Source organism: Salarias fasciatus, chromosome 1 (assembly GCF_902148845.1).
Source record: "Salarias fasciatus chromosome 1, fSalaFa1.1, whole genome shotgun sequence".
NCBI classification, from domain to species: domain Eukaryota; kingdom Metazoa; phylum Chordata; class Actinopteri; order Blenniiformes; family Blenniidae; genus Salarias; species Salarias fasciatus.
This window is the reverse complement of record NC_043745.1, coordinates 922,157-948,435: the sequence shown is the minus strand read 5'-3', so window position 1 is coordinate 948,435 and position 26,279 is coordinate 922,157. Positions and strand designations below refer to the sequence as shown.

At 53.5% G+C, this 26,279-nt stretch overlaps 1 protein-coding gene across 2 annotated transcripts; it reads right to left on the bottom strand.

The window, feature by feature from the left end:
• Positions 1 to 432: 432 nt before the first annotated feature.
• On the bottom strand, positions 433 to 24,757 carry eprs1 (glutamyl-prolyl-tRNA synthetase 1). 2 transcript variants are annotated; one of them, XM_030095940.1, is made up of 34 exons: positions 24,579 to 24,757; positions 21,281 to 21,365; positions 21,102 to 21,201; positions 20,806 to 20,962; positions 20,583 to 20,719; positions 20,326 to 20,420; positions 20,115 to 20,241; positions 19,833 to 20,025; positions 19,243 to 19,414; positions 18,880 to 19,113; positions 18,721 to 18,805; positions 18,316 to 18,375; positions 15,349 to 15,459; positions 15,119 to 15,255; positions 14,530 to 14,737; positions 13,773 to 13,885; positions 13,593 to 13,707; positions 13,334 to 13,498; positions 13,096 to 13,260; positions 11,215 to 11,514; positions 7,968 to 8,165; positions 7,625 to 7,858; positions 7,088 to 7,350; positions 5,218 to 5,269; positions 4,927 to 5,136; positions 4,676 to 4,748; positions 4,291 to 4,370; positions 4,108 to 4,209; positions 3,881 to 4,036; positions 3,439 to 3,810; positions 3,195 to 3,355; positions 1,287 to 1,365; positions 1,015 to 1,079; positions 433 to 934 (listed from the first exon to the last, which is right to left on the bottom strand). In XM_030095940.1, exons 1-34 carry the CDS (start codon positions 24,619 to 24,621, stop codon positions 784 to 786), a joined length of 4,998 nt encoding a protein of 1,665 aa, XP_029951800.1. In that variant the 5' UTR covers positions 24,622 to 24,757; the 3' UTR covers positions 433 to 783. The 2 variants fall into 2 exon arrangements, with proteins under 2 accessions (XP_029951800.1, XP_029951809.1); XM_030095949.1 differs by lacking the exon at positions 11,215 to 11,514 and having other exon boundaries at positions 770 to 934.
• Positions 24,758 to 26,279: the final 1,522 nt, after the last annotated feature.

The window sequence follows — 26,279 nt, the reverse complement described above, 5'->3', positions numbered from 1 at the left end:
AGTTTAAAGGAGTGTGGAAACGAGCCTTCTTGGTCCTGGTCCTGATCCTGGTTTCAGGGAGTTCCATCTGTTTTTTAATGGTTACATTTGATCAAATGAGAACGTTTTCACATAAGAAATCTAAAGCCCGTGTCTTAGTGGCGCACTAGAAGTCAGTATGAATGAGGCAGAAAACACGTGAAGAGTCCAGAAGATTCATCAGTGTCCATGCTGCTTTCAGAGCGGCGGGATCTACCAGGCGGACCAGGCGGACTTCAGTCCAGTCCAGGAGCCAGACCGACTCTTCTCCCTGCAGGATCTGAACCACACAAACATTCTGAAATATCCTGAATCGGCTCACAGTGTTTGGGTAAAAATGACATTTCCAGGAGGTTAAACAGCATAAAGACGGAGGCTGCTCTGCTCACTGAGTGGTGGAGGAAGGACTCAGCGCCGGGACACAGGTTTGCTCAGAGAGGACTTTATTCCAGGTTTGAAACAGGAAGTGAAGACCGGAGCTGGCACGCCATGGGGAAGTCTCCCTGAGTTTATTCTCCCAGAAGAACTAGCGCTTAGGGCTTTCTCACTAATCCAGCGCTCACTTCGCTAATTCAACGGGCCTGAAGCGTCAAACAGGCCTGAATATAAAAAAAGAGGATTAAGTAAAGTGGATGCTTTCCACACCGTATGAGACACGCTGCTGGGCGCAGACTCCCCGCCACCATCTATCACCTCGCTCACAACAAAGAGAACTGCTAGAAAATGAGAGGAACACATGGTGTGGAGAGGCGGAGCAGCAGCTCCTCAGTAACTGCGTCCAAACAGGGTGTAGTACTGAGCCGGCTCCTCCCCGCTCACACACATCTGGCCGGGCTGCAGGCTCTTCAGGGGGGAGAAGGGGATGCACAGGCTCTTCGCCCCCATGGAGGGCGCTCCGGGCTCCAGGTCCTGGTCCCTGAGGACAACAAGGCCCCAAGACGTCAGAACGGGAGGACGCGTCACGGCCACCAGAACGCAGGGACACGGAGGACGTACCGGGCGGTGGTCTTCTTGATCCAGTCCTCACACTCGATTCCCCCGCAGAACGGGATCTGGACGATCTGAGGAGAACAGGCTCCGTCAGCTCCACACTGGAGCGTGTGTGTGTGTGTGTGTGTGTGTGTGTGTGTGTGTGTGTGTGTGTGTGTGTGTGTCTGTGTGTGTCTGTGTGTGTGTGTGTGTGTGTGTGTGTGTGTGTGTGTGTGTGTGTGTGTGTGTGTGTGTGTGTGTGTGTGTGTCTGTGTGTGTGTGTGTGTCTGTGTGCTCACCTTTCCCAGGTCCAGCTCCCTCTGGAACTGCTCCATGGTGTCTACAGCCACCATGTGACTCTTCAGGTCATCTGATGCTCTAAACACAGAAACACACATTCAGGTCTTCCCAGCGCCAAGGCGCCCCCTGCTGGGAGGCCTTTGTTCAGGGTTCATACACATTTAAACCAACAAATTTCCATGACTTCTATGACTTGGCAGAAAGTTTCCATGACTACACCTGACCTCGAAAACATCAATGTATGAATGAAATATAGGAATAAAATTATGTAATAATAATAAATCATCACAGTGGAACTGTCAAAAGATAGATCTGACAATGACGGCTTCATACAAAATAAATGTTTAAACTAACACTGATATACCAGCAATATGTGTACATCAGGTAAGATGCGTTATGTTGTTGGGAAGCAACATTTAATTTGAGCAGATAATGTGAGAAACTGTTTAGCCAAAAAAGTGAGCTTATCTGCAGAGATTATAGATATAAATAAATGACATGCTTTAGCCCGTTTGTTAGAAGAGGGTTTGGTTCTGGTCACTTGAACTATACTTCATTTGTTTGATGTTTAGAGTCACCGACACTTTGTTCCAGTCTGTGTTTCAGTGTGGAGGAAAAAAATAAGTGTTTTTTACCTGCCTGCGCTGTTCTTTTACTTTCTATTATTATTAGTGCAATCAGGGCCGGCTGTAGGCATACGTGCCCCGACGCTCCGTGTGAGCACCGCTCTGCGCTGCGCTGCTCCGACGCCCCGTGTAGCCACGCTCCGCAGCGCCCCCCACCCCGCCAAACAAGATGATAGATTCGACTATCAGTCGACTATTGGCAGGATCGGACCAATCAGATTCGACTATGGAAATTCTTAGTCGGGGACACCTCTAATTGGCTCCCTTTAGCGCCCATAAAGCTTCTGCAGTTAGCACTTCATTCCTGGTGACAGCGTTTGGGAAAGTCCCTTGTTTCAACATCAAGGTGGCGGCACCGCTGCTGCAAACAGCCGGTCGTCGGTAACCAGTCGCACCGGCCACAATCCCAGTCGTCCCTGACCTCGTCGGCCCTCGACCAACTCACCCCAGCCCCGGGTCAGCCTGGCCCCGACTCCCGACCAACTCGGTCCCAACTAACTGAAAAGACATTACTGGTAAATTTGGCTGGTGCGGCGCTGCTATGGAACCTGGAGGAATCAAACGCAGGCCTGTCACATGCCTGTCCTCTGGGGTGGCAAAAAGCTTGGCGGGCAGCCACAGCAGCTTGGTGCTTTGCTTCTTCAGCATGGCTCGTCTCCCCATATCGGAGAGATCAAACTTCTGACTGCATACGACACATTCAGCTTTGCCTTTGTCCTCCGTCTTCTCCAGCTCTGTTTATATTTTTCTGTGTACAGCCAGATATTGCTGAACAGCACTTTCCCGGCATACTTGCGAGGCCACCTCCGAGGCACGTTACCGCTCCATCCAATCTGCACCTTGCTGCATGTCACGTGACCAGACGAGAACGGAGGCTGATCAGATCAATGCGCAATAATTTGATATGAAATATTTACTGATCAAGTTTAAATCAACCTCATAGGTCATCATCACTACATTTTATTATCTGGTGAGAAAAAAAATCCATGACTTTTACAAAACTTCTGAGGTGAACTTATGTTTCCAAAACTTTTCCAGGCCTGGAAAACGATATTTTAAAATTCCATGACTTTTGCAGGTTTTTTCAAAACGTACGAACCCTGTCTGTTGCACTCCAGTGTCCTCTGTCCTCTGGACAGGAGAACCGGGATGTCACATGTCCAAAAGAGCTGCGTGAGTGTGACTGCCTGCCGCCGTGTGTGTGTGTGTGTGTGTGTGTGTGTGTGTGTGTGTGTGTGTGTGTGTGTGTGTGTGTGTGTGTGTGTCCTGCTGGAAACTAACTTCTTGTAGAGTGAGGTCTGGATGTCCTCCAACATGGCCGACAGCCTCTTCTCCAGCTCGGCCTCTGGGATGGTGAGCTTCTCCCCGGAGTCTCTCCTCACTGCCACACACTGCCGCTGCTGCATGTCTTTAGGGCCCACCTCCACCCGGATAGGAACACCCTGCGGCACACACACACACACACACGGCGTCACACACAGAGGCGAAGCCCGGCGGCGGCGGCGGCGGCGGGCGGCGCTCACACCTTGAGCTCCCAGTGGTTGAACTTCCACCCGGGGGAGTAGTTGTCTCGCAGGTCGCACTTGGCCCTGATGCCGGCGTCCAGCAGCCGCTGCAGGCAGGCGCTGCACTGAGCCAGCAGGGCGTCCCGGTCGCGCTCCGGCAGCGAGGCGGTGATTCCACAGGGGATGACCACCACCTGCAGGCAGGCCACCCTCGGGGGCAGCACCAGGCCCATGTTGTCCCCGTGGACCATGGTGAGGACCCCGATGGTCCGGGTGGTGATGCCCCAGGAGTTCTGGAAGGCCAGCTGCTTCTCCCCCGGCTTCTTCGGGTCCTCGAAGACGATCTCGAACATCCTGGAGAAGTTCTGGCCCAGGTGGTGGGAGGTGGCGCCCTGCGGGGCGGAGATCCGGTTAACGCGAGCGAGCGCGGCCCGGCGTGCGGCCCGTGGGAGCGAGCGCTACCTGGATGGCCCTGCCGCTGGCGGAGATGAAGGCCTCCACCGTGGTGGTGTAGTCGCCCCCGGCGAACTTCTCCTTCTCCGTCTTCCGGCCCTTCACCACGGGGATGGCCATCAGCTCCTCGTACACGCGGGCGTACAGGTCCAGGATCTGCAGGACCTGCGGACACAGCGGCGGCGGATCAGACCGGCCCCGGCGCCGCCCGGCGCCCGGCGGGAAGGAAGCCCCACCTCCTCGGCCGCCTCCTCCTTGGTGGCGAACGCCGTGTGTCCCTCCTGCCACAGGAACTCCCGGGTCCTCAGGAAGGGCTGCGGGTGTTTGAACTCCCACCTCTGCAGGGGGCGGAGCAAGCGGCGTCAGACAGTCCGACACGGAGCCCGGGGGCGGAGCTCCGACCGGGGACCGGCACTCACCACCACGTTACACCACTGGTTGAGCTTGATGGGAAGGTCTCGGTGGGACTGCACCCACTTGGCGTAGGCCGGATACATGACTGACGGAGACGAGAGGACAGCGTCACACACCGGGAGCACAACAACAACAACAACACAGCGAGACAGGACAAGACACAACAAGACGACAACAACAACACACGAGACAACAGCGCAACACAGAAAAAGACAACAGAGCAAGACAACAAGACAATGACACACAACAGAACACAGAACAAGAACAAGACACAACAACACCACACAACAGGTCAACACACTACACCGCAGAGCAACACTGAACAAGATAACCACACGGAACAACACATCAGACAGCACAGGGCAGCGGTGCAGCCTGGGAGCTTCAGACCTGTCTCACTGGTGGGCCGGACGGCGATGGGCTCTGCCAGCTCCGTCTTCCCGGACCGGGTCACCCAGGCGACCTGGACCGGGGAACAACAGCGTTACAGCACACAGCCAGAACCGGCACGACTGATCCGACTCTCATCAGAGGAGCCGTTTCTCAGATCCAATGATCGTGACTTTGGTTGAGATTGATTTTTCTGGCTCTCTCATATCAGCATTGTTTACCAACCGTTTCATGCAGAACATCTGGTTTACCTCAGGAGCAAAGTCTGCAATGTGGGACTTCTCCTTCTCCAGAGCGGCCTGAGACACAAACATGGGGAAGTAGCAGTTCTCCACGCCCAGCTTCTTAATCTCCCGGTCGAAGAAGTCCTTGATGGCCTCCCAGATGGAGAAGGCCCAGGGCCGCAGCACGTAGCAGCCGCTCACGTCGTAGTACTCGATCATCTCCGCTTTAGTGATGACCTGCGGGGAGGAGGGGGGGCGTTTAGGAGGACTGTTCCGGAGACACCGCTGACTGAAGGCGAGGCAGCGAGGGACACCGACCTGGGAGTACCAGTCGGCCAGGTTCTCCTCCTTCTTGGCTTCCAAACCCAGCCTGAGGACAGAGACGCAGCCGTTAGTGTGAGGCCCGTCCAACGCTCCAACCAGAGTCCGGTTGTCTCAACTCAGGATGTCGTCTGCACAGCATCATGCCTGTTAGTCCACTCTGCAGTACTATCAAGGTGCTACGACCCACGCATCACGAAAAAATGAGATACATCAAATTTTAAATTTCAGCTGTAAAAATTCTGAATTTTTCGTTTTTTTAAAATGAAGAATGAATTGTTCTCATGGTTGAGATGCACCTTGATATGACTGAAGTGTCTCTACAGTGTTCAGGGCCCACTGCGGCCTCCACGTGACCGCCCAACTGAGGAACAGAAGGTCAGTTTTGTTGCATCAAGCAGAACATGTGGCGAACGAGCTCTGGAGACGGGATCCTGGCGACATGCAGACACCGAGGACTGTCACCTGGAGCCTCAGACCCACTCTGGAGCTCAGGCTTCAGCTGGCCCACAGGCCACAGCTTGGACACACTCATTCTAAGAGGCGGTGAGTTCAGCTGAAAGCGCTGACATCACGATGCTGAACACACCAGCTGGAACGACGCAGCTCAACCTCACACCAAACAAGAAGACTCACCGCATGTGCTTTTCAGAGCCGTCCTCAGCGGGGACGGCCGCGGCGTTACGACTGCGGCACCGACGCCGTGGCGTTACAGCCGACCACATCAAAAACCAAAACTGGTGCTTCAGTGAAGTGAGGGGCGAAGATGTGACGGCTAGGGATGGGACGGGATCTCGTGTCACGAGATCTCGAGAGATCGAAATGCAGCGAGATTTCTTGTCCATGCCTTGAACGATACGGAGTACATTTACAGGCAGGCACTAACCCCTTCCTAACTGGAGTATTGACGGAGTAATACATTACATGGCAGGGTTTCCGCCAGACCTTTTCAGTCCGGGCGCCCCGCCCGCGCTACATTCTGCAGCGCCCGGACAACGGAGAGGGGAAAAAAAGAAAAGAGAAGAAACCTGCGCTCCACGCGTGTGTGCTCTCTCTCTCCCCCTCGGACACCAGCCCCCTCCCCCGACCGTCCAAAAACCCATACTAGCAGTTCTTCTCTTTTATTGAAAAAACGCTGCATCGCATCATTGAACATGTCACCACGTCTTGCCGGCTCACACTCCTTTTCTAACAACATGCAGAGAGAACCTGCAGCCTGCAGCGCTCTTCTTCCTCTGTGGTGTCTGTGTAAAATAAGGTTGAACATGCAAACAGCACACCTAGTGGCATGAAGTGCAAATGCAGCCATGTCGTCGTCTGTACACCGTGGTTTCAATGGGGAGATTGCTGATCATGTAAACATTCAAATCTCGTCTGGTCTGGTCTCGATCTCGTGGACTCAATCTTGTGAGACATCTCGTCTCGTGGAATTTGTGTCTCGTCCCACCCCTAGTGACGGCGGATCTAACCAGAGCGACAGAGGCGTACGAAGTGACGCCTGTCGGTCAGTTTAGTGTGTTTACCTGCATGAAAACAGAATGTCTGACTTGATCCTTCTGCTCTTTGTGGATCCTGTTCTCAGGTCTTTCCTGATTCTGGTTTGCTGCATTGACTCGTTGACTTAAAGAACCAATCAGGATGCAGACAGAAAGCATGATGGGTGTGTGTGCAGCAGATTTATTGGACGTCTGGTAAAGTGGACAGACGCTTCCACAGTGATGTTAGGAGGGACAGATGCTAGAGCAACGTTTTGTTCCTCAGTTCTGGACTGTCACATGACAGGGCTCAACAGGAAGTCCAACACTCAGAGGAAGAAGAGCTGACAGTGAAGACCTCTGCCTCGCCAGTTTTGCTCGCAGTGTCTCACCGTGTCTGCTTCTTGGGTCCCTGACCGTCTCCTGACCCTCCGGACGAGTCCTTGCCCTGACCGGCCTTGTCTCCTTTGCCCTTCTTGCCTCCCGGTCCTCCCGCCGCTCCCTGTTTCTCGGACTTGTTCTCCCTCTCCTTGCGGGTCTTGTCCTCTCCTCCGGTGGCTCCTGCAGCGCTCACTGGTTTGTAGTCCTCTCCGGTGAGGGTCTTGTATTTGCTCTTCAGGTCGAGTAAAGTCTTCACGGCTTGGTCCACCTGATCCTGAAAGCAGCACAGCAGCAGGTTTTCAGCAGGTTCTTCAAGAACCCCTTCACAGCTGACAGATCAGATCCCAGAGTCCTCTAACAGACTGCTGCCTCGGTATCAGGTTCCTGATCGTATTACAGCCTCCACTTCACCTCTGCTAAAAGGTCAAATGGTCTAGAGAGCAGCTGGGCTTCATCCAGACCAGCACATGGCCCAGATCACCCGACAGGTTACTACCAGGTGGAACCGGGTCCCTTCTTTGAGCAGCTGTATTCAGACCTGAACTCACCTTGGGGGCCTTTTCAGACTTCAGCTTTCTCACCAGCTCCCCCTGCTGCGCCACCTGAGAGAAGAGCTGGGCAGGCTGAACAGAGGTGGAGTCACGCGGGGCCTGAGCGGGGGCGGCGGGGGAAGCCGGGGCCTGAGGGGGGGCCTGCTGTCCTGGTTTGTAGTCCTGTCCAGTCTGCTGTTTGTACTGTGCCTTCAGAGCGAGGAGCTGCTTCACTGCAGCGTCCACCTGATCCTGACAGGGAGAGAAACACTGGATCAGACGGAAATCCACAGGACTGCTGAACGCTCAGCGTTCGACGCACGGCACTTAACACTCAACACCCAGACTGTCGCTTTCTTACTTTTGGAGCTTTCTCCACTTTGAGCTTCCGGACCAGCTCTCCCTGCTGAGCCACCGTGTTGTAGAGGTCGGTGGAAGCGACGGCTGGCTGGGGTTCTTTCTGAGGGGGGGCCGTTCCAGGCTTGTAGTCCAGACCCGTGGCTTGCTTGTACTCGGCCTTCAGGGCGAGAAGTTGTTTGACAGCGGCGTCCACCTGCTCCTGAAACAGCAGAACTGTGTCAGCTCACAATCCACAGATATCTCTACAACATTCAACATGTGACTGAAAAACTGCTCACTTTCAGATTTAGAGGCTGCGGGTTCTGAGTTCCACTTCCATTGCTATCAGAGTTCATGACGATTATAAAGTAGGTCTATGTCTGAGTAGGTATACTGTTAAAAATCATCAACGGCTTCATGTCTGGAGTGTGGCGAATCTTGTTTCACCCAGTTCTCAGAGTGACGATCAGGATGGCAATGCGAAAACTATTTAGTGATTCAGACACTTGGCTACTCCTACCATCCAGGGTTTCCGCTATAAAAAAATGGCACCGGACAACGTGACCGGCAGGTTTTCAATATACCGGATAAGCGCTTGATTTCCCGGTCAAATATTACCGGGGGTCAAGGCCGGATTAACCATTAGGGCAACTGGGCAATTACCCAGGGGCCCGAGACCTACAGGGGCACACAGCAGCAGCATAACCAGAGCAGAGGCGGAGCTTACAGAGGGTTGGTGGGTTATGAAAACCCTCGGGCCTCTTTTGGTGAAATCCACTGCCGAGGATTTTTGTTTGTTTAAATCCGAGGCGGAATGAGCAGCAGCTGCTTCTCTCCGGCCAGAGGCTAGGCTAGGGCCTAGGCTAGGGCCCGAGCTGAAGGGGGCCCCGAGGGACGGCTGACATCAGTCAATTTCAATGACAAATTAAAGGCGCTACGCTAGACGCTGCAACGACAGCGTGTGGAAAACCCCCCTCATGGGGCCCTTTCCGAGTGCTCAGCGGTTAGTTGCTGGTAGGAGGGCCCCGACAGACGGCGGATATCAGCGACACAACTTGAAATCCCCAGATAATTTACAATGACACGTCTGGAACCTACCTAATGGGGCCCCACTGCTATCCGGCCTGCATCAACGTGACGCTTTACATGCAGTCAATATTCGGCGTTCAATAGTACGACGCCATGACTGCATTTACACTTCATGCCACTAGGGGTGCTGTTTGCATGTTCAACCTTATTTTACACAGACACCACAGAAGAAGAAGGGCGCCTGAAGAGCAGGCTCTCTCTGCATGTTGTGAGAAAAAGCAGCAGGACGTGGTGACGTGTTCAATGATGCGATGCAGCGTTTTTCAGTAAAAGAGAAGAAGTGAACCTGTTCCTCCTGGACCCGGGTTGAACCGATAACAAGTGGTTGTAAACAATAATGGTCCACATGTAACGGGCTTTATGTTTCACTAGTGAGCGTTTCCCATACATTTGTTAACTCGTGATTAGATTATCATTATTTTTTTTTTTTATGTACTGTAAAATTGCACTTAAGAAACATGGACATGTAAAAATAAACTGTCGCTCTTAGAGTTCTGAACTCGTCCTTTTTCTTGTTGTGAGAATGACTTTATGTTTGGTAATGAAAATGCTTTGAGCATTTTCAGGCAAACTGCTGATTATTTCAGATTTTATCTTTTTTTTTGTCCATGAACTGTGACTGCAATGAAATAATTAAAGCAAAAAGTTTTGAACTGCTTTCAGCATCACTGCCCCTGTTATTTAGCCTCTTTTATATGTTTACCCAAATTCAAGATTTTTACAAATACGGTATTTGAAGTTTTCAGAGTGGTTTCTTTCTTTGAGTCAAAAAGTGGGTTACTTTCTATGCAGCCGGAGGCTCATAGATCAGCTTAGACCAGGGTACCTGCTCCTGTTCCAACACTAAATGTGTGTTTTGGGGGCAATCAGTGCGGGGGGGGGTGTAGACTTTTCATATGGAGCCGCCCTTGCCTGTCAAATTTTGTGTGGACTACACATCAATAGAATGGTAGAGGAATTTATTCAAAGATTTGCCCAAAGATCAGGACATATATATAAAGTCTACTCACCTGTAAAGCAAGCCTGTAAAAAAATCTATTCCTGTTATTAAAGCTGCTGTAGGCAGGATTTTGCTCGTCAATGCTAATTTTTCTGTGTTTTCTTAGGATTAAATGTTCGAGTATCCATTGATAATCCTTTAGGAGTGTAGCATAATTGCACTACCGCGAGGGCGCAGCGTTTCCATCTGTCTCTGTTCTGAGCTGAAAAGGAATCTCCACAGCTCCAGGTATCTTTGACCAATCAGAAGAGCCCCTGAGACTCTAACCGTGATTGGTCGAGGGGCGTTCGTCACACGTTCTTGTGGGAGGAGCTTAACTTGCGTAAGGGCGTGATGTCAGAGAAAACAGGACAGGATTGGCTGTGCTGGGTTTCAAAACGCCATCTTAGATGGGTCAAATCGCCATCTTACTTAGGTAACCCTAAGCAAGATGGCGGAGATGCCGAATCCTGCCTACAGCACCTTTAAGTGGGGGTGTATTTTCAATCAATGTAAACTTTGTCGCTCTACGTGACAAAGCTATTCAAACACATAAATAATTTGGTCCTAGAAACATTTTTCCTTCTTCAAAGTAAAGTTGGGTTTGCAAAAACTGATTATAAACCCTGCAGTGTGCGTGAATGAGTGAGGAGTCAGACGGCGGCGTCCCGGTCAGCTCCCCAGTAGTGACGGTCAGATCGGCACCGTGACAGCGACTCACCTGGCTCTGCAGCTCTGACCCTTTCTCCTCTCAACTACTTTGTTCAGTAAAAAAGTCTTTAAGTTTCGCCTGTTTCCACACGTGTCTCCCGCTGTATTGTTGTTGTGCTGCGCGCTTTGTCGGAGTAATGAAACACTGCTGCAAGTTTAGTTCCGCCTGAAAAAAAGAGTTTTGCCACATGGACCAGGCTTACTCATAAAAGTTAAAATTTGGGGTTTTATTGTTTTTTTTTTTTTTTAATACAATGAGGTGGAAACTGCCTTTTTGAATTCAAACTTTGCTTGGAGGAAATATTCAAATAAAAATTGAGCTTGGAGGGAATATTTTTCACCGGACATTTTGACCGGTGGTGTTAAAATATGTCGGACTTTTACCAGATTTTACCGGTCAAAGTCCAGTAATTACCGGATAACGGAAACCCTGCTACCATCATCTGAAGGTGTTTTCAAGTCATTCGACCACCATCTCGGATCTGAATACCTTGGGCGCTTTGTCCGACTTCAGCTTCCTTACAACCTCCCCCTGTTGAGCAACACGCTCATACAGGGCCGAGGAGGAGGCGGGGGTGGAGGAGGAGGCGGGGCTGGAGGAGGAGGAGGCGGGGCTGGAGGAGGAGGCGGCGGGGGTGGAGGAGGAGGAGGCGGGGGTGGAGGAGGAGGCGGCGGGGGTGGAGGAGGAGGAGGCGGGGCTGGTCTTGCCTGGCTGGTAATCCTGACCAGTCTGCTTTTTAAACTCTGCCTTCAGAGCGAGGAGGCGCTTCACGGCAGAGTCGATCTGCTCCTGTCACCATCGGAGACATCAGCGACAGTTTGGGTTTTCCAATCGAAGCTCGTGGTGCGAACAGCATGCCAACACAAACGACTCGGCACACTCCGGGGGGCACAGCGGGGGGGCTGATGGACAATGGATGAGGAGACCACACCCCCCCGATCCAAACCTCAAGACCTGCAGCAACACTGCAGGATCTTCAGAAGGTTTTAAATAGAGCTTCCAAGTTTTCTCGTCACGTCAGTAATGCCGGAAACTGTCTTCCCTCAAGGTTTTTCTGGTCGCACATTAAAACTTGCGTCCACATTTTGAACCACGGTGATTGGTGCTTCCAGACGCTCAGTGTAGTGCTGCTGAAGGAGGCGTGGCCTTTGAAGAGGTTTCAGACGCCGTCTGATGGTTGCTGCACTGCGGTCAGAGCCGTCACGGCCTTCATTTGGGTGGAGGACCGTCCCGTGCCTTGACGGACAGTCATTCGGATCTTTTTTGGTGCCGCCAATTGACTGTCTCATAACCCTCAGGATCTTTTCAGAAATACCAAATGTCGGTCTCACCACATCCAGCCTCAGCAGCCCTGCCACCTTCAAACACACAGAGCTTTTGGCCGGTGCCATCAGGCCTTCAGTGGGATTACGTCTCGCTGAGTCCAAATTTCAGTGCAGAAACTGGCCTTTAAACGCTGTGCTCTTAAACTTCTGATCAGCTGATCAAACAGCCTGCATTCAAGTGTTCAATGACATGTCTGCTCAAAATGATTTTCTTTTGCATATTGAAGCTCTACTTAAAGCGATACTTCAACATTTTGGCAAATTGTTTGGCAAACATTTTTGCCAAAATGTTGAAGTATCCCTTTAAACCCTTCCCAAGATCCAACAGTGCAAAACACAAATTGTTGAATTGTTGTATGGAGTCTTCAGATTTTGATCAGGAGAGTTTACGGTTAAAATCCAGGCGTTTTGAAGCAGAGACATTAAGGCTGCTTTCACACCGGGATAGTCCGGCACCCGGTTCACTAACAGGTGAGGGGGGTTCGGTTTCGTTTGTCCTGGTTTTCTTTCACACTGCACTTTGAGATCAGAGCAAACCTCCAACAACATCATGCTATTACAACAGCTGCTGATCTGGGGGCGCTGTCACGCCAAACCAACACTGACCAGAGAGGAAGAACAGAAGAAGAAACTGGCTCATTGATCGGTTCAGACGAAACCACAAGTCCTGCTGAAACAGCCAGCTAGCGGTTAGCAGCTAGCCACAAACAGCTGTGGTATATAGTGGTCTGAACATCCACCAATGCACAGCTGACCTCTGACCTCCAGACAATTGATCTCTCTCTTTGTTCCTCTGCTTCTTCTGACTTGCTTCGTCTGTTAACTACCCAAAATGCATTGTGCACATGCCGCATCCTGTCGCTGGATCAGAGTCCAGGGGAGCTTTAAAAAATGACCAACTGAAGAGGACTTCAATAGAAAGTCCCTGAAGTGGACTCTGGTCCGGATCAAGCAGGGTTGGTGTGAAAGCGCCCTGAAGCACAGAGGACTTGGGCACCAACAGGTCCAGGCTGAGACGCCACAGAAGATAAAAACAGGCCCATACCTTGGGGGCATTCTCTGCTTTCAGTCTCCGGACCAGGTCTCCCTGCTCGGTCACGCGGGTGTACGGACACGAGGCGGACTCTGAGGGGGAGGGCGGAGCCGCGGAAGAGGTGGGAGGAGCCATGCCGGGCTTGTAGTCCACACCAGTCTGCTGCTTGAACTGCGCCTGCAAACAGAGCGTGAACAACGGAGCGGCCGTGGAAGGAGTCCTCCACGGTCCTCCTCCGTCAGACGCTCACCTTCAGAGAGAGCAGCTGCTGCACCGCCTTGTCCACCTCCTCCTTCGGCGCCTTGGCTGCCTTCAGCTGGCGAACGGCTTCACCCTGAGCCACGACACCGGAGAAGAGGTCTGAGGCCGAGGCCGGAGCCGCAGCCACAGGAGCGGCCTTCGTCCGGGCGGCGGGCTGAGCCCAGAGCCAAGAGGAGAGGAACATCTCAGATGTTAGACGGCTCCTAAACCGGCCCGTGCGGCGCTGCGGCGGTCTGCTCTCCACTCACCGTGCTGTTGGACGACTGCTTGCTCTTGTCCTTGGACCCTGCAGTGGGCATCTCCTTGGTGTGGCCGTCGGGGATGTAGAAGAGGACGCACGGACTCTCCTTACAGCTGTTGGGACTGAAGACACGGAGAGTCAGAGCCGGAGGCGCGGCGGCAGGCGGCCTCGGGACCTGCTGCCTCACCTGATGGGCTCGTAGGGCTGGTCGCAGATGTAGAAGCCGCGCCTCTGCAGCTGGATGATGTCTCCCTTCTTCAGGGTCTTCAGACAGGGGTCGCCCAGCATCTTCTCCTCCAGCTGGAAGCAGGACGGAGGACAAGATGAGAACTCAGCAGGAGGCATTCCAGACATGAGGGCTGAAACAACTCATCCATAAAGTCCACTTACAATAGATGTCAACTAATTTAGTAATCAAGCAGTTGGTAAATGACATTTTTTTTTTAGCTGAAGTTGCCTGATTTTTTTTCAAAATATCAATCTGTCCCAGCAGCTGCCACCGTGTGGCAGTAGTGAGACACCTGTGCTGTCCTCTACCAGCACAGCAGGAGAAGAAGCCAGCAAGTTGGCGGAGGCGATGGGCGACAGCCCCCCAAAAAAGGAGACATCAGACAAGCGACATATCAACAGGAAACTTCACACTAGATCCACGAGGAGGACACGTGAGCAGCAGACTGGCATGAGAGGACAACACCCACCTGTCCAATATTTCCTCACTAAGCATGAATTAAAGTCACTGTCTTCTTTTTGAGCTGCGATTTATAGAAATTAAATGAAATGCTACAAAATGTACAATTACTTTGTGTTTTTGATTGTTCTCCAAAATTTTTTCTCTTAACTTATCAGTGTAAATAAAGGAAAATGTCGGTTCAAGAGAAAAAATTAAGACAATTAATGGAGTAATAGTAAAGATAAGCGACAGCTGCAGCCCTCGGGCGTCCCACCTTGCTGTTCTTGTTGATGTAGTCCTTGAAGTCGTCGTCCTTGGTGATGACGGCCTTGGAGATGAGCGGCTGGTAGTGGACGCAGACGGCGGGCAGCAGGGGGGCGCTGCTGGTGTCCGCCAGCCAGGTCAGCTTCGCCGTCTTCTTGTAGTCCGCGTTGTCCAGGTTCAGACGAGCCTCCATGGACGCCACCTTGCCATCAGCACCTCTGGAGGGGACAGGGAAGGACTGAGTCCCAGAGACAGAGACAGAGACACACAGAGAGAGACAGAGAGAGACAGAGAGAGAGAGAGACAGAGACAGACACAGAGAGAGAGAGAGAGAGAGAGAGAGACAGAGACAGACAGAGAGAGAGAGAGAGAGAGAGAGACAGAGACAGACACAGAGAGAGAGAGAGAGAGAGACAGACAGACAGAGAGAGAGAGACAGACAGAGACAGAGAGAGAGAGAGAGAGAGAGAGAGAGAGAGAGAGACAGACAGAGACAGAGAGAGAGACAGACAGAGACAGAGAGAGAGAGAGAGAGAGAGAGAGAGAGAGAGAGAGAGACAGACAGAGACAGAGAGAGAGAGACAGCCAGCCAGCCCTACCTGTTGATCCTGGTGATGATGAGGTTGCCCCAGTTGATGAAGGTGACCACCTCTCCCTCTGCTAAGGTCTCGGCGTCGGCCCCCTCGATCAGGACTCTGGGTCCGTACCACACCTCCTTCAGGCCCACCTCAGTGTTCTGTGGCAGCACACACACACACGCAAACACACACACCTGTCACACACAAACTCCTGACGATTTCAGCTCAAACCTCGGAGGACCGGCGCTGACCTTGGGGTGTTTGGCCACTTCCTTCTTCTCCTCGACCGCCTCGGGGACGGACACCGGAACCACGTAGGAGCTGGACAGGGCTGTGAACCTGGGAGCCACCGGGTCCACCACCTGCAACACACACGCCGCGTGAGAGAGCGCCGCGCCCGCCGCCACATCCCGGAGAACGGCTGCAGAGCGAGGGGCGGCTTCAAAAGAAAAAAAGGCTCGTTTGAGAGCGAAGCAACAAAAAAGCTGTGAGAAGAGGAGCCGGTTGAGCGCAGACAGACGGGAAGCCGGAGGAGAAGCGATGAGCGAGCGCCTCACTGCTTTACCAGCCGGCAGCGGTCTGACCGACGCCACGGAGTCAGACCGGCGCTCAGCTGAGGTGAACACCTGGATCGGAGACCAGGCCCACTCTGCATGCTGAGCGCTCGTCAACCTCTGTGTGTCTGAAGACCAGCAGCTGCAGCGTCTGAAGGACACAACCACACACATTTCTCCTCATTCAGACCCTAACATAGACTCGAACACTCAAAGTTACACTTTAAAGGCTTATTACTGATCCAGGAGTGTCATCTAGCAGGAACTCAGCCTCTGACTGAGTTACCTGATGGCCGCTCTGCATGGTCTTCTGTTTTACTGTCAACAAGCAAGTCGCCCTTTAATGCAAAACTAATATATTTATGCCAAAATGATGAACATGGAATTATTGCTTCAGAATAATATATGCAGTTTTCTAACAGTCCAAGCACGATCACAGTCACTGGGAGACCTGAGGGGAAGAAAACAGACCGGGCTGAACTGTTTCTACAATGTCGGAGTCTCTCTGGCTCAAGCAGCGACTTGTTTCAGGACTTCAGGACTGGAAGTCTCACCGGAAGCTCCAAAACAGCGCTGCTTAGAACGAGCAGACAACCAGCAGGGGGCAGCACCTTCTGGTGGACCAGCATGTCCAGAAGCGCCTGAGGTGACTGCCCAGCCTCCTCAGAGCTCTTCAGTCAGGCTCTGTTCTCCGGTTCTTCACATGTATGGATCTGTCCACTCCGCCTGCTCTTCCTGTTCTGACTGTAGATTCTGCTGAGGGTTTCAGAGTTGCTTCAGCAGCTTTCTGAGGCCAGCCGCTCCTGCGTTTGACCCCCCGCTAGAGAAAAGGCTTCAATTTCATACTATTCTGCTCCTCAGCTGAGAAACACGCTGCTACTTCCATCCAGGAACAAGCAGCTCCGAGTCCTGATGAAGCCCGCCGCCTTCAGGAAGGCCAACGTGTGGCCTGGGGGGGACGGCTCCAGCATTCACTCACGAGGACAGTCTGTCCCGAACAAACAGGCCTTGACTTCATTAACTGAAGAGCTCTTGACTTAGGATGCTGGCTGCCAGCTAGCTGCTGTCGCTGCAGGAGATCCCTGCAAAAATCTGCACACACAGGTTCTGCAGGCGAGGGGGAGACGAGCACGAGGCTCGTCAGGGTGTGCACGGCTCGTCTGACAGCTGGTATTAAAGCTAATCAGGTGAAACAGGCTGTAAATTCACCGAGTTCTGATTATTCCAATCACGAAAAGAGCTCCTTCAACAGCAGAGAATGTACAGCAAGCAGCCAGCGGTCCACTTGTGTATGTCTACGTTCAGGAAGTGAACTTTGCCAGATACGCTGAGAAAACTAAAACCGATTAAACGTGTTCCACCCTGAGGTCTGTTGAAGTGGAACACTCTCTGCTGCCGGAAGGCCTCGCTCGCCGTCCGCGCGTCTCCGGCTGGTAAAGGAGTGCCGGCAGCGAGCGGGCGAATGGAAACCAAAGCGTGACGGAGGAGGCGGGGCGAGAGGAGGGAGAGTACCTTCAGACAGCGAGCGGGCAGCTTGGAAACAGAGAGTGAGACGCTCTTTAATGTCAGAGAGAGAGGAGGGAGGGAAGGGGACGGGGGGGACAACACACAGATGGACCAGTCACAGTGAAACCTTCGCATTGCTTGGTGCCACGGCCATGCTCATGCTGACGAACACACACTCCACACACACTCCAGAACGCACGAGCTTCACACAGACGCCAGCGGGAGAGGCTTCATTAGGAACTCATGGAGGACAGAAGAAAAGCTGGAGGAGGGCGGACGACCCACACTTTGACCTGAGGTTCCACCCGAGGAGGGACAGAGACAGTCCACCGCCACGGTCCAGGACCACTACGGCGCCACTTCAGAGAAGCCGACCGAGGAAGAAAACTGCGGCAGGTTCAACTGAAACTTCTTAAAACGGAGATGGTCCTGGAGCTCCGCCCCTCACGGTCTGACGACCACACCTGAGTGACGCCGGACACGTCCTCTCACCCCCTGGGACGAGGACAAACGCCAACCCTCCCGTTACGTCGGCCCGGGAACCGCCGCCGGAGCGCGGAGAAGCTTCCTGTCTCCAGGTTTACGGAGCCTCTGTGGCGATTCGGCTCCCTGCGCTCTGCTGCAGCCTGCCGATCACACCGGGGGGGCTCGGGCGGCGGCAGACAGCCCCGGAGGCTCGGGCGGCGGCAGACAGCCCCGGAGGCTCGGGCGGCGGCAGACAGCCCCGGAGGCTCGGGCGGCGGCAGACAGCCCCGGAGGCTCGGGCGGCGGCAGACAGCCCCGGAGGCTTCACAGCCCGGCTGGCTCACTTCAGAGAGCGGCTGAAACGTCTGCTCTCACCCAACATGAGGCAGGGACGGACTGAGGGACGGTGGAGGGAAGAACGTGAGGACAGGCTGAGATGAGGCCGAAGCAGTTCCACATGCACACTGAACAGGAAACAGCAGGGGGCGCTGGCTCACAGCCAGAGGACAAAGACAGAGCAGCAGCCGATGAGGCTCCCAGGCTTCGCTGGTGATGGGGGGTCAGTGAGACGTGTGCTGAAGCTGAGGGGGCGGAGACTAAAGCCAGGAAGCCATTCCAGCCATGACGCCTCTCATTCATGTTTCCCATGAGCCCTTCAGCGCAGGAGACCGAGGAGCTTCTGGAGCAGCCTACCTTCTTGTTGAAGGCCCAGATCTTGTCCCACTCCATGTTGACCACGGACCTGGACCCTCCCTGGAGACAGCAGCAGCAGCAGGGTCAGGGTCGGGGCTGGGGTCGGGGCTGGGGTCGGGGTTGAGGTCGGGGTCGGGGCTGGGGTCGGGGCTGGGGTCGGGGTTGGGGTCGGGGTTGGGGTTGGTGTCAGGGCTGGGGTCGGGGCTGGGGTCGGGGTTGAGGTCGGGGTCGGGGTTGGGGTCGGTGTCAGGGCTGGGGTCGGGGTTGAGGTCGGGGTCGGGGTTGGGGTCGGTGTCAGGGCTGGGGTCGGGGTCGGGGTCGGGGCTGGGGTCGGGGTCGGGGTTGGGGTCGGGGCTGGGGTCGGGGTCAGGCGCTCCTCAGTGTGGACGGAGAGCGGCGGCCTACCTGAGCTGCTATGAACTGCTTCAGCCCCTCCACGGTCATGCCTCTCCTCAGCACGCCTCTGACGGTGGGGAAGCGGGGGTCGTCCCTGCAGGAGGACAGCGGGGCTTCAGCGGCGGCCGGGCGCACGGCGGCGCCGCCGCCCTGAGGAACGCCACTCACCATCCGTCCACGTATCCCTGGTCCACGAACCAGGTGAGCTTCCTCTTGGACAGCACGGTGTTGTTGAGGTTGAGCCGGGCGTACTCCCAGATGTAGGGCTTCCGCAGGCGCAGCGCGGCGATGATCCAGTAGAACTGCTCGTCGCGGTCGTGGTACTCGGTGGTCCTGAGGGCGTGGGTGACCCCCTCCAGACTGTCCACGATGGGGCAGGCGAAGTCGTACGTGGGGTAGACTCTGAAAGAGAGGGGGGGGGACGCTGTTGGGTTTTCTGCAACAACCACATCGTCCTCTCCGACTGTAGTTCACCATGGCGACAGGCACCGCCGCTCCCATGAAGACGAGGGGAGGCGGTCCTCGCCGTACCTGTACGCGCTCCCCGTGCGGGGGTGGGGCGTGTTCTTGCAGCGGTACAGGGTGGGGTCCCTCATGCAGCCGTTGTTGGAGTTCATGTCGATCTTGGCTCTCATGCAGCAGCTCTGACCCGCCTCCGACCCCGCCTTCATCTCCATCCACATCCTCATGTTCTGCTCCACAGCTGGGGAACACACACACACACACACACACACACACACAGACACAGACACACACAGACACACACAGACACACACACACAGACACAGACACAGACACAGACACAGACACACACACACAGACACAGACACAGACACAGACACAGACACAGACGCACGCACGCACGCACGCACGCACGCACGCACGTACGCACGCACGCACGCACGCACACACACACACACACACACACACACACACACACAGACACAGACACAGACACAGACGCACACACACACACACACAGACACACACAGACGCACACAGACGCACACACACACACACACACACACACACACACACACACACACACACACACAATTATCCATGATCAGACTGGGAGCAGAGGTACATGTGACTGCCAGGTGGAGTGTGTGTGGACCTACAGTTGTTCCGGCAGCGGGACTCGACGCGCTGCTCCCTCTCCTGCTTCATCTGCTCGGGGGGCGTGTCGTCGATGTAGGCCTTCCCCTCGGACAGCAGCTGCTCGGCGAACTTCATGATGGTGGGGAAATGGTCGCTGGTGTAGGTGAACTGGTCCGGGTGGATCTGGAGCATGGACACGTCCTCCAGGATCACCTGGGGAGGAAACGGCGCTTCAGCTTCTGAGGGGGGCGTGGCCGGGGTGGAGCCGGACGCCATCCTCAGCCCCTCCCCCCGCAGCCCACCTTCTCGAAGTCCTCCTTCTCCTTCTCGGGGTTGGTGTCGTCGAAGCGCATGATGAGCTTGCCCCTGAAGGTGAGCTGGTAGTGCTGGTTGAGCAGGGCGGCCTTGGCGTGGCCGATGTGCAGATACCTGACGGACAGAGAGACGGACAGGAAGTCAAACCTCCAGGACGTCCCTCATGGGGGATCCTACAAGCACCACAGCACGGCTTACCCACTGGCCTCAGGCGGGAATCGAACTACCACCTTGCCCACCTCCGCCCCAGGTAAATCCACAAACTTCCCCACGTCCTGCTTTTTCTCATCCATCTGTGGGACAGACAGACAGAGACAGAGACAGACAGAGACAGACAGAGAGAGACAGACAGAGACAGAGACAGAGGCAGACAGAGACAGAGACAGACAGTGGTGAGCCTCTGCTCGCTCCTCACTGTGCTGCAGCTTCTGGAAGCTTCTGCTGGTTGTACTCACGCTGGACCTGCTGGGCGGAGCTCTCTTACTGAGGTACTTGCTTCCCACGGCGGTGAAGGGAACCTGGGAGCTCAGGAAGGAGAACCAGCGGTCCAGGTGGGGGAGGGACCGGTCCGGGTCCGGCCAGAGGCCGTGACCTGCAGAGAGACGAGCCGTGCCGCTTAGCGTTAATGCGGTCCACCATGACACACAGGCAGAGCTGGGGGGGGGGGGGGGTACTGACCCTTGAGCGCCGCCCACACGGTCAGGTCCGCCAGGGTGAGGCCGTGTCCCACCAGGAACGTCCTCAGGGACAGCGCCTTGTCCAGCGCGGCCAGCGCGGCCATCGCCCCAGGCCGCTCACTCAGGCGCCGGGCGCTGAACTCCAGCCAGTGGTCGACCTGCTCCGGGGAGGACGACGCATGAGTCACGGCCAGCAGCACCCCCCCACCCCCCCTCCACCCCCCAGCCCCCCGCCAGCCAGCAGCACCCCTCCACCCCCCCACCACCCCTCCACCACTGCCAGCACCACCCACCCACCTCGGTCTGCTCCATGACGCTGGCGCCGTACAGGCCCAGCGCCGGCGCCACGCGGGCCAGGTAGCGGCAGATGGAGTTGCTGTCGTTGAACTGGATGGAGCTGAAAGATGGAGGAAGAGACGGCAGGGTTGACGCTCTGCACGGAGACACGAGGCTCCTCAGCGGCCGGGGACACTCACTCTGAGACCAGGAGCCGGGTGTCCTTCCCCTCCTCCACCGACACCGGGACACTGCTCTTCACATGCTCTGCAGTCAGCAGGGCTCCTGGTGGGCACACGCACACACGTGCACACACACACACACACACACACACACACACACACACACACACACACACACACACACACGTGCGCGCGCACACACACACACACACACACACACACACACACACACACACACACACACACACACACACACACACACACACACACACACACACACACACACACACACAGAGTACGTTTACATGCAGCCATTAACTCTTTTCAAACTCGAATGTTGGCAATAACCCAGTAGGTTAAGGGACATTGTTTTTGGTTCTGCGCATGCTCCCATCCGCAATGAATCATGGTCTTTTGAGTCCAGCAACGAGTAGGCGCGAAACTCACCACACTTTTGTCCGTGTGAGGCTCCTGTAACGCACGATACGAACTGTTATTCTGAGCGCGCACGTCGCACATGCTTCCTTCTGAACGTTGGCGACTTGTACGGCCTGCACACAAATCATGAACAACAGAACAACCGTTCTGTCTGCGTTCCGTCTCCAGAACAGAGTCACCGCAGCGTCTGCCTCTGCAGCCCAGTGGAGGAGGTTGCCAGATCTGTCGATCTAGACCGTAAAAACATCTGAAACTCGTAGAAAGCAGCCCAAACCTCCATCTCGGTTGAAAATGCAGGTTAAAACCGTATTTGTATGATAAAAAAAAGAAAAAAAAAACACGTCATAAACACATAATCATTTAATCAACCCGTCCAACATCTTCAATAAAGAAGCTTGCCTTGGCGGAAACGGACAACAGACACCAGCTGAGGTCTGAATAAATGATTATATACATCTATATAAAGAGATGAATGTCAATCGACATAGAAATGCTGTCTACAGTAACAAATGAAATGCGATTAGTGTCTTGTCTACATTCACATTCATGCCGTGTTTCCTGTTTGTAATCTAATCTGTCAAAGTTCATTTATTTCATTAAAGCTTGGGTCGGTGATCTTGGAAAACTAGCATGTAGCACGAATGTAGCATCTGCCCAAGGCTCCGCCCAGCTTCCACCCCATTGGAGGAGCTCCCGTTGGGAGCGAACGCACTGGATGCAGAAGCTCCACTCACACGGAGTTTGTGATCGCCTCCAATGTTATGAACCTTTCTGACTGCTGCACACAACGCGCATAGCAGCGCAGCGCGCCGCTCCCTTCCTTCTATTTTTCACACGAGCCGCGAGCGCCGAGAGCGCCTTGGCAACGCGCTCTGAACCAGGGCCAGTGCACGCCATTGAAATGTACGCGCAGGGGGGTAGAACGGCGAAGGGATTTGATTGGTTCCTTAAGAGCGGTCCGCGCCTTACGATTGGTCGGAGTTTTTACTGTCCTGTGGCCGCTACAGTGGTCAGATTTTTTTCCGCACCTTTTTCCGTCCACACAATGTATTGACTTCTCCCAGGGGGCAGGAACATTTCACTCAGTATGACAAGAAGTGCTTTTGGACAACATCGTCTACCCGAGCTTTAATCATAAATTCAGCTCTTTTATCAATAATAGAACATGTACCTTAAAGTTCCATCAAGAAGGGCACTGGCACAGGTTTGGTGAAAAAGGCGGTATGTGAACCAAAACAACCACCTGCCTCAACAGCGGCTCACCGCAAACACTGGAGGAACACATTCAGCACCACGGAACCCACACCAAGCCAAGAACGAGGACGGGGGTCACTGGAGAAACCTCCGACACTCCTGAGAGCTCCTGCAGTTCAGTTCAGAGCCAAGTCGCACTCAAGTCTGTTCTCAGCACTGTTTAAGCCATTAACTTTTTTCAGTAGTTCAAGGAGTGCATGCCACATCCAGTGGGGCTATTTTATGAATTCTAAACTATTATAAGTTTACAAGCGTCATTAAGCACAATGATGAAGTTACTTCAGAGTTTTTAAGCTGTTTTAGGTATGCACGCCTCATTAAAGCTCCTGTCCGGAGTTTTGAAAAAGAGAGGTTTTATTAATCCAATGGTTCCCCCTCCCTCTGCTTTCATGAGCAACCAAGCCACACCCCTTTAATAATGCACGCGTATTATCTGTCGGGTGAAAATGAGAGCCTCTGAGTCCTACAGCATCCTCCATGTTCAGCTGATGTTCAGCAGACAGTGGATATATCCGAGGTGAGCGGCGGCTGCTGCAGAGCTAACTCTCCTCTGCTGGGCGAGCGGCCGTGCTCTCTGGCTGCTCCACACTTTGATTGACAGCATGACAAGGCGGAAGCTCGAAATCTATTGGCTGAAGCTGACCGGCGCTTTTTCGGATAACATGGGGGTCTATGAGACGAAGGCGGGGCTCATAAATAAATGTTTATATTGCTTTATGCTAATATTATATTAATGTATTGAACCAGACTGACACATTGAAGCTCTGTTGAAAAATGATTCATACATTAGAAACGAATGCAAACTTCGGGCACGAGCTTTAAGTTAGGTTGTTTAAGTTAGTTTAAGATTTTTTTCAGTTATGTGAAGTATGCAGGCCTCATTAAGAGGGTTTATTAAGTTATTTAGAGAGTTTTTTCAGTCATTTGAGGCATACAGGCCTCATTAAGAGGGTTTATTTAAGTCGTTTTCAGTCATTTGAGCTGCACACGCCTCCAGCAGCTTCAGTTTCAGAGCCTTGCGTCAGCCTGCAGTACCACATGTGAACGCGGAGCGGCGCAACCGCTGGGCTTCAGAGGAGCTCATTTAGATAAAGTTGTGGTTAGTTCTGGGATTTAATGTCTCCCCTCGTGATGTAAGAGGACCGACACAGCGCGAGGAGCCCAGCAGACACGTGGAGAGCAGTGGCGTGGAGCCAGAGCAGCAGGGAAGCTAGCAGCGTTAGCCCTGACAGCTAGCTTGAGCTGGCGTCTGCGCGTCCACTCCTGCTTCATGTCCAACCCGTGTCTCCGTCTCAGCGCCGACTGTAAACTCAACACACATTCCGCTGCTGCTGCCCGGCTACACCGAGCCGAGCTGTGGCCGCAGCCCGGCTTGGGTTTAGTACAAACTGTCCACTTCCAAAAGTGCCACGACTACACCTTCGTTAGCATTAGCTTATTCAAACCACGGAGCTAACAGAGGACACCGCTCTATGACACGAGCTGTGGTTTGATGTTTAAAAAAACATTTACGGTTCAAGAAAAAAAAAAAACATTAACTGTTGAGGAGTTTTCGCTGCTGTCATGTCTGAATGACAGAGGCTGGTGTGGCAGATCGAGTTTGACCCGGGCTCTCTGGACTCACCGAGCGGAGGACTGCTGGAGTTTATAGTGAGGTTCAAAGACATGCTGCCGAATCCTCTTCACACTCTGAGACCCAGACAGCGCTTCACTCCGACACAGCGACACGGCACACACCGAGCAGGGCGCCTCAAAACACACACACGCCTCAGTCAGACACGGTGGCACGGCATGGAGGTGACAGGCTGCACCGGCTCAGAGCGGCCACAGCGACACCACGTGGCCAGGAGGGGAAAGGGAGACAGGAAGCGGGTAGACCTTCAGCGTTATCTGCATAGACATACATAGAAAGCCTTTCTATGTAAATCTATGTTTGTCTGCTTTAGATTTCAGGAGACATTGAAAAAAATACAGGAAAGATGGGAGATTATTCATTAATCGACTCCACCCGAGAATCTAAATTCAGTAGTGTTAACTTATTCCATCGTTGCAGATCACTGGAAATGCTTGATCCCCTGTCTGAGTGCATCTCACACATTTCATTCTGTTTGTTTTGCATTTCCATTTAAACTGAATTAGTGGGGTAAAATTGAGTTTTAGCACCTGAGTGTTGTTAATATTAATTTTGAAGCCTGAAAAGGAGCCATATTCAGTGTTTTTATTAGTTTGTTAAGCAACTGAGTGGGTTCTGTTAAAAATATCAAAATGTCATCTGCAAATGGCTCAAGTTTCTGTTCCCCCAACATCGTCAGCACTAGTTTGATTTCTGTGTTATGCCTTATCCACTGAGGCAAAGCCTCTATAAAAAGAGAGCATAATGTAGTAGTCCAGGAAACGGAGGCTCAGACGAATATCCAGTTTGTGGCTCATTTATTGGCACAATCGGTTCAGTTCCAGGCGTTTCAGAACATGCACATCTCTCGCGCTCAAATCAGAACAACAGGAACTAACTTTCCCCCCAGAAACACCCCCTACTCCAGAGTCCTTCCACAAAAGTTCCAGGGGAATCCGCCTCTCAGGGAGGCCCACTATATAAGTCCACTGCAGCAGCCACTACAATAATTCCGAGGCTCCACAGCCTCACGCCTTCTTAAGCAAAACTGTCGACTCAGCATAGACGTTCCAATGGAAACATCTCACTGTGGACCGAGTGTAAAGGTGCATTCACACCGGACGCGTTGCAAGCGTCACGGGCGTCACTGATGCCTCAAAGTTGACGCGTGTAAAATGTGGAATTCGACGCGTGTTCATCTACACATGACGCTTGCAACGCTCGTGATGCACGACAGCTCACTGGCGGGAGTGGGAGGAGCTTCTGTGTCCTGTCTTCATGTTGACAATGGCGGATCCCATCGAGACACTGGCTCGGCTTTATTTAACAAAGAAAGCCAGACACCGGCATCGTCAGGCGCCTGTGTGACATTTTTGGGTTCATCCCATCCTGCAGCGGCGTTCGCAATTTGGCGAATTTCACCATTTGCTCCAGGAGGATGAGGTTCGCTTTCAGTGGTACTTCTTACTCTCCCGGGCCCAGTTTGACGACCTTCTGGCCCGCATCAGCGCGTCACAAGGAGGGACGTCTTCCCCAGAGTGCTTGTCTGTGATTGGATGACGCTCTGCGTTGACGCTTCAAAAGTTCAATTTTCCCAACTTCAGGCGTTGACGCCTGCAACGCGTGACGTGTGTGCCGCCAAAGCTCGAAAAGCGCCTGACGCGCGATAGGTCCGTTGAAGCTCGTCCACCAGAGACTTTGAATGTAAAAGCG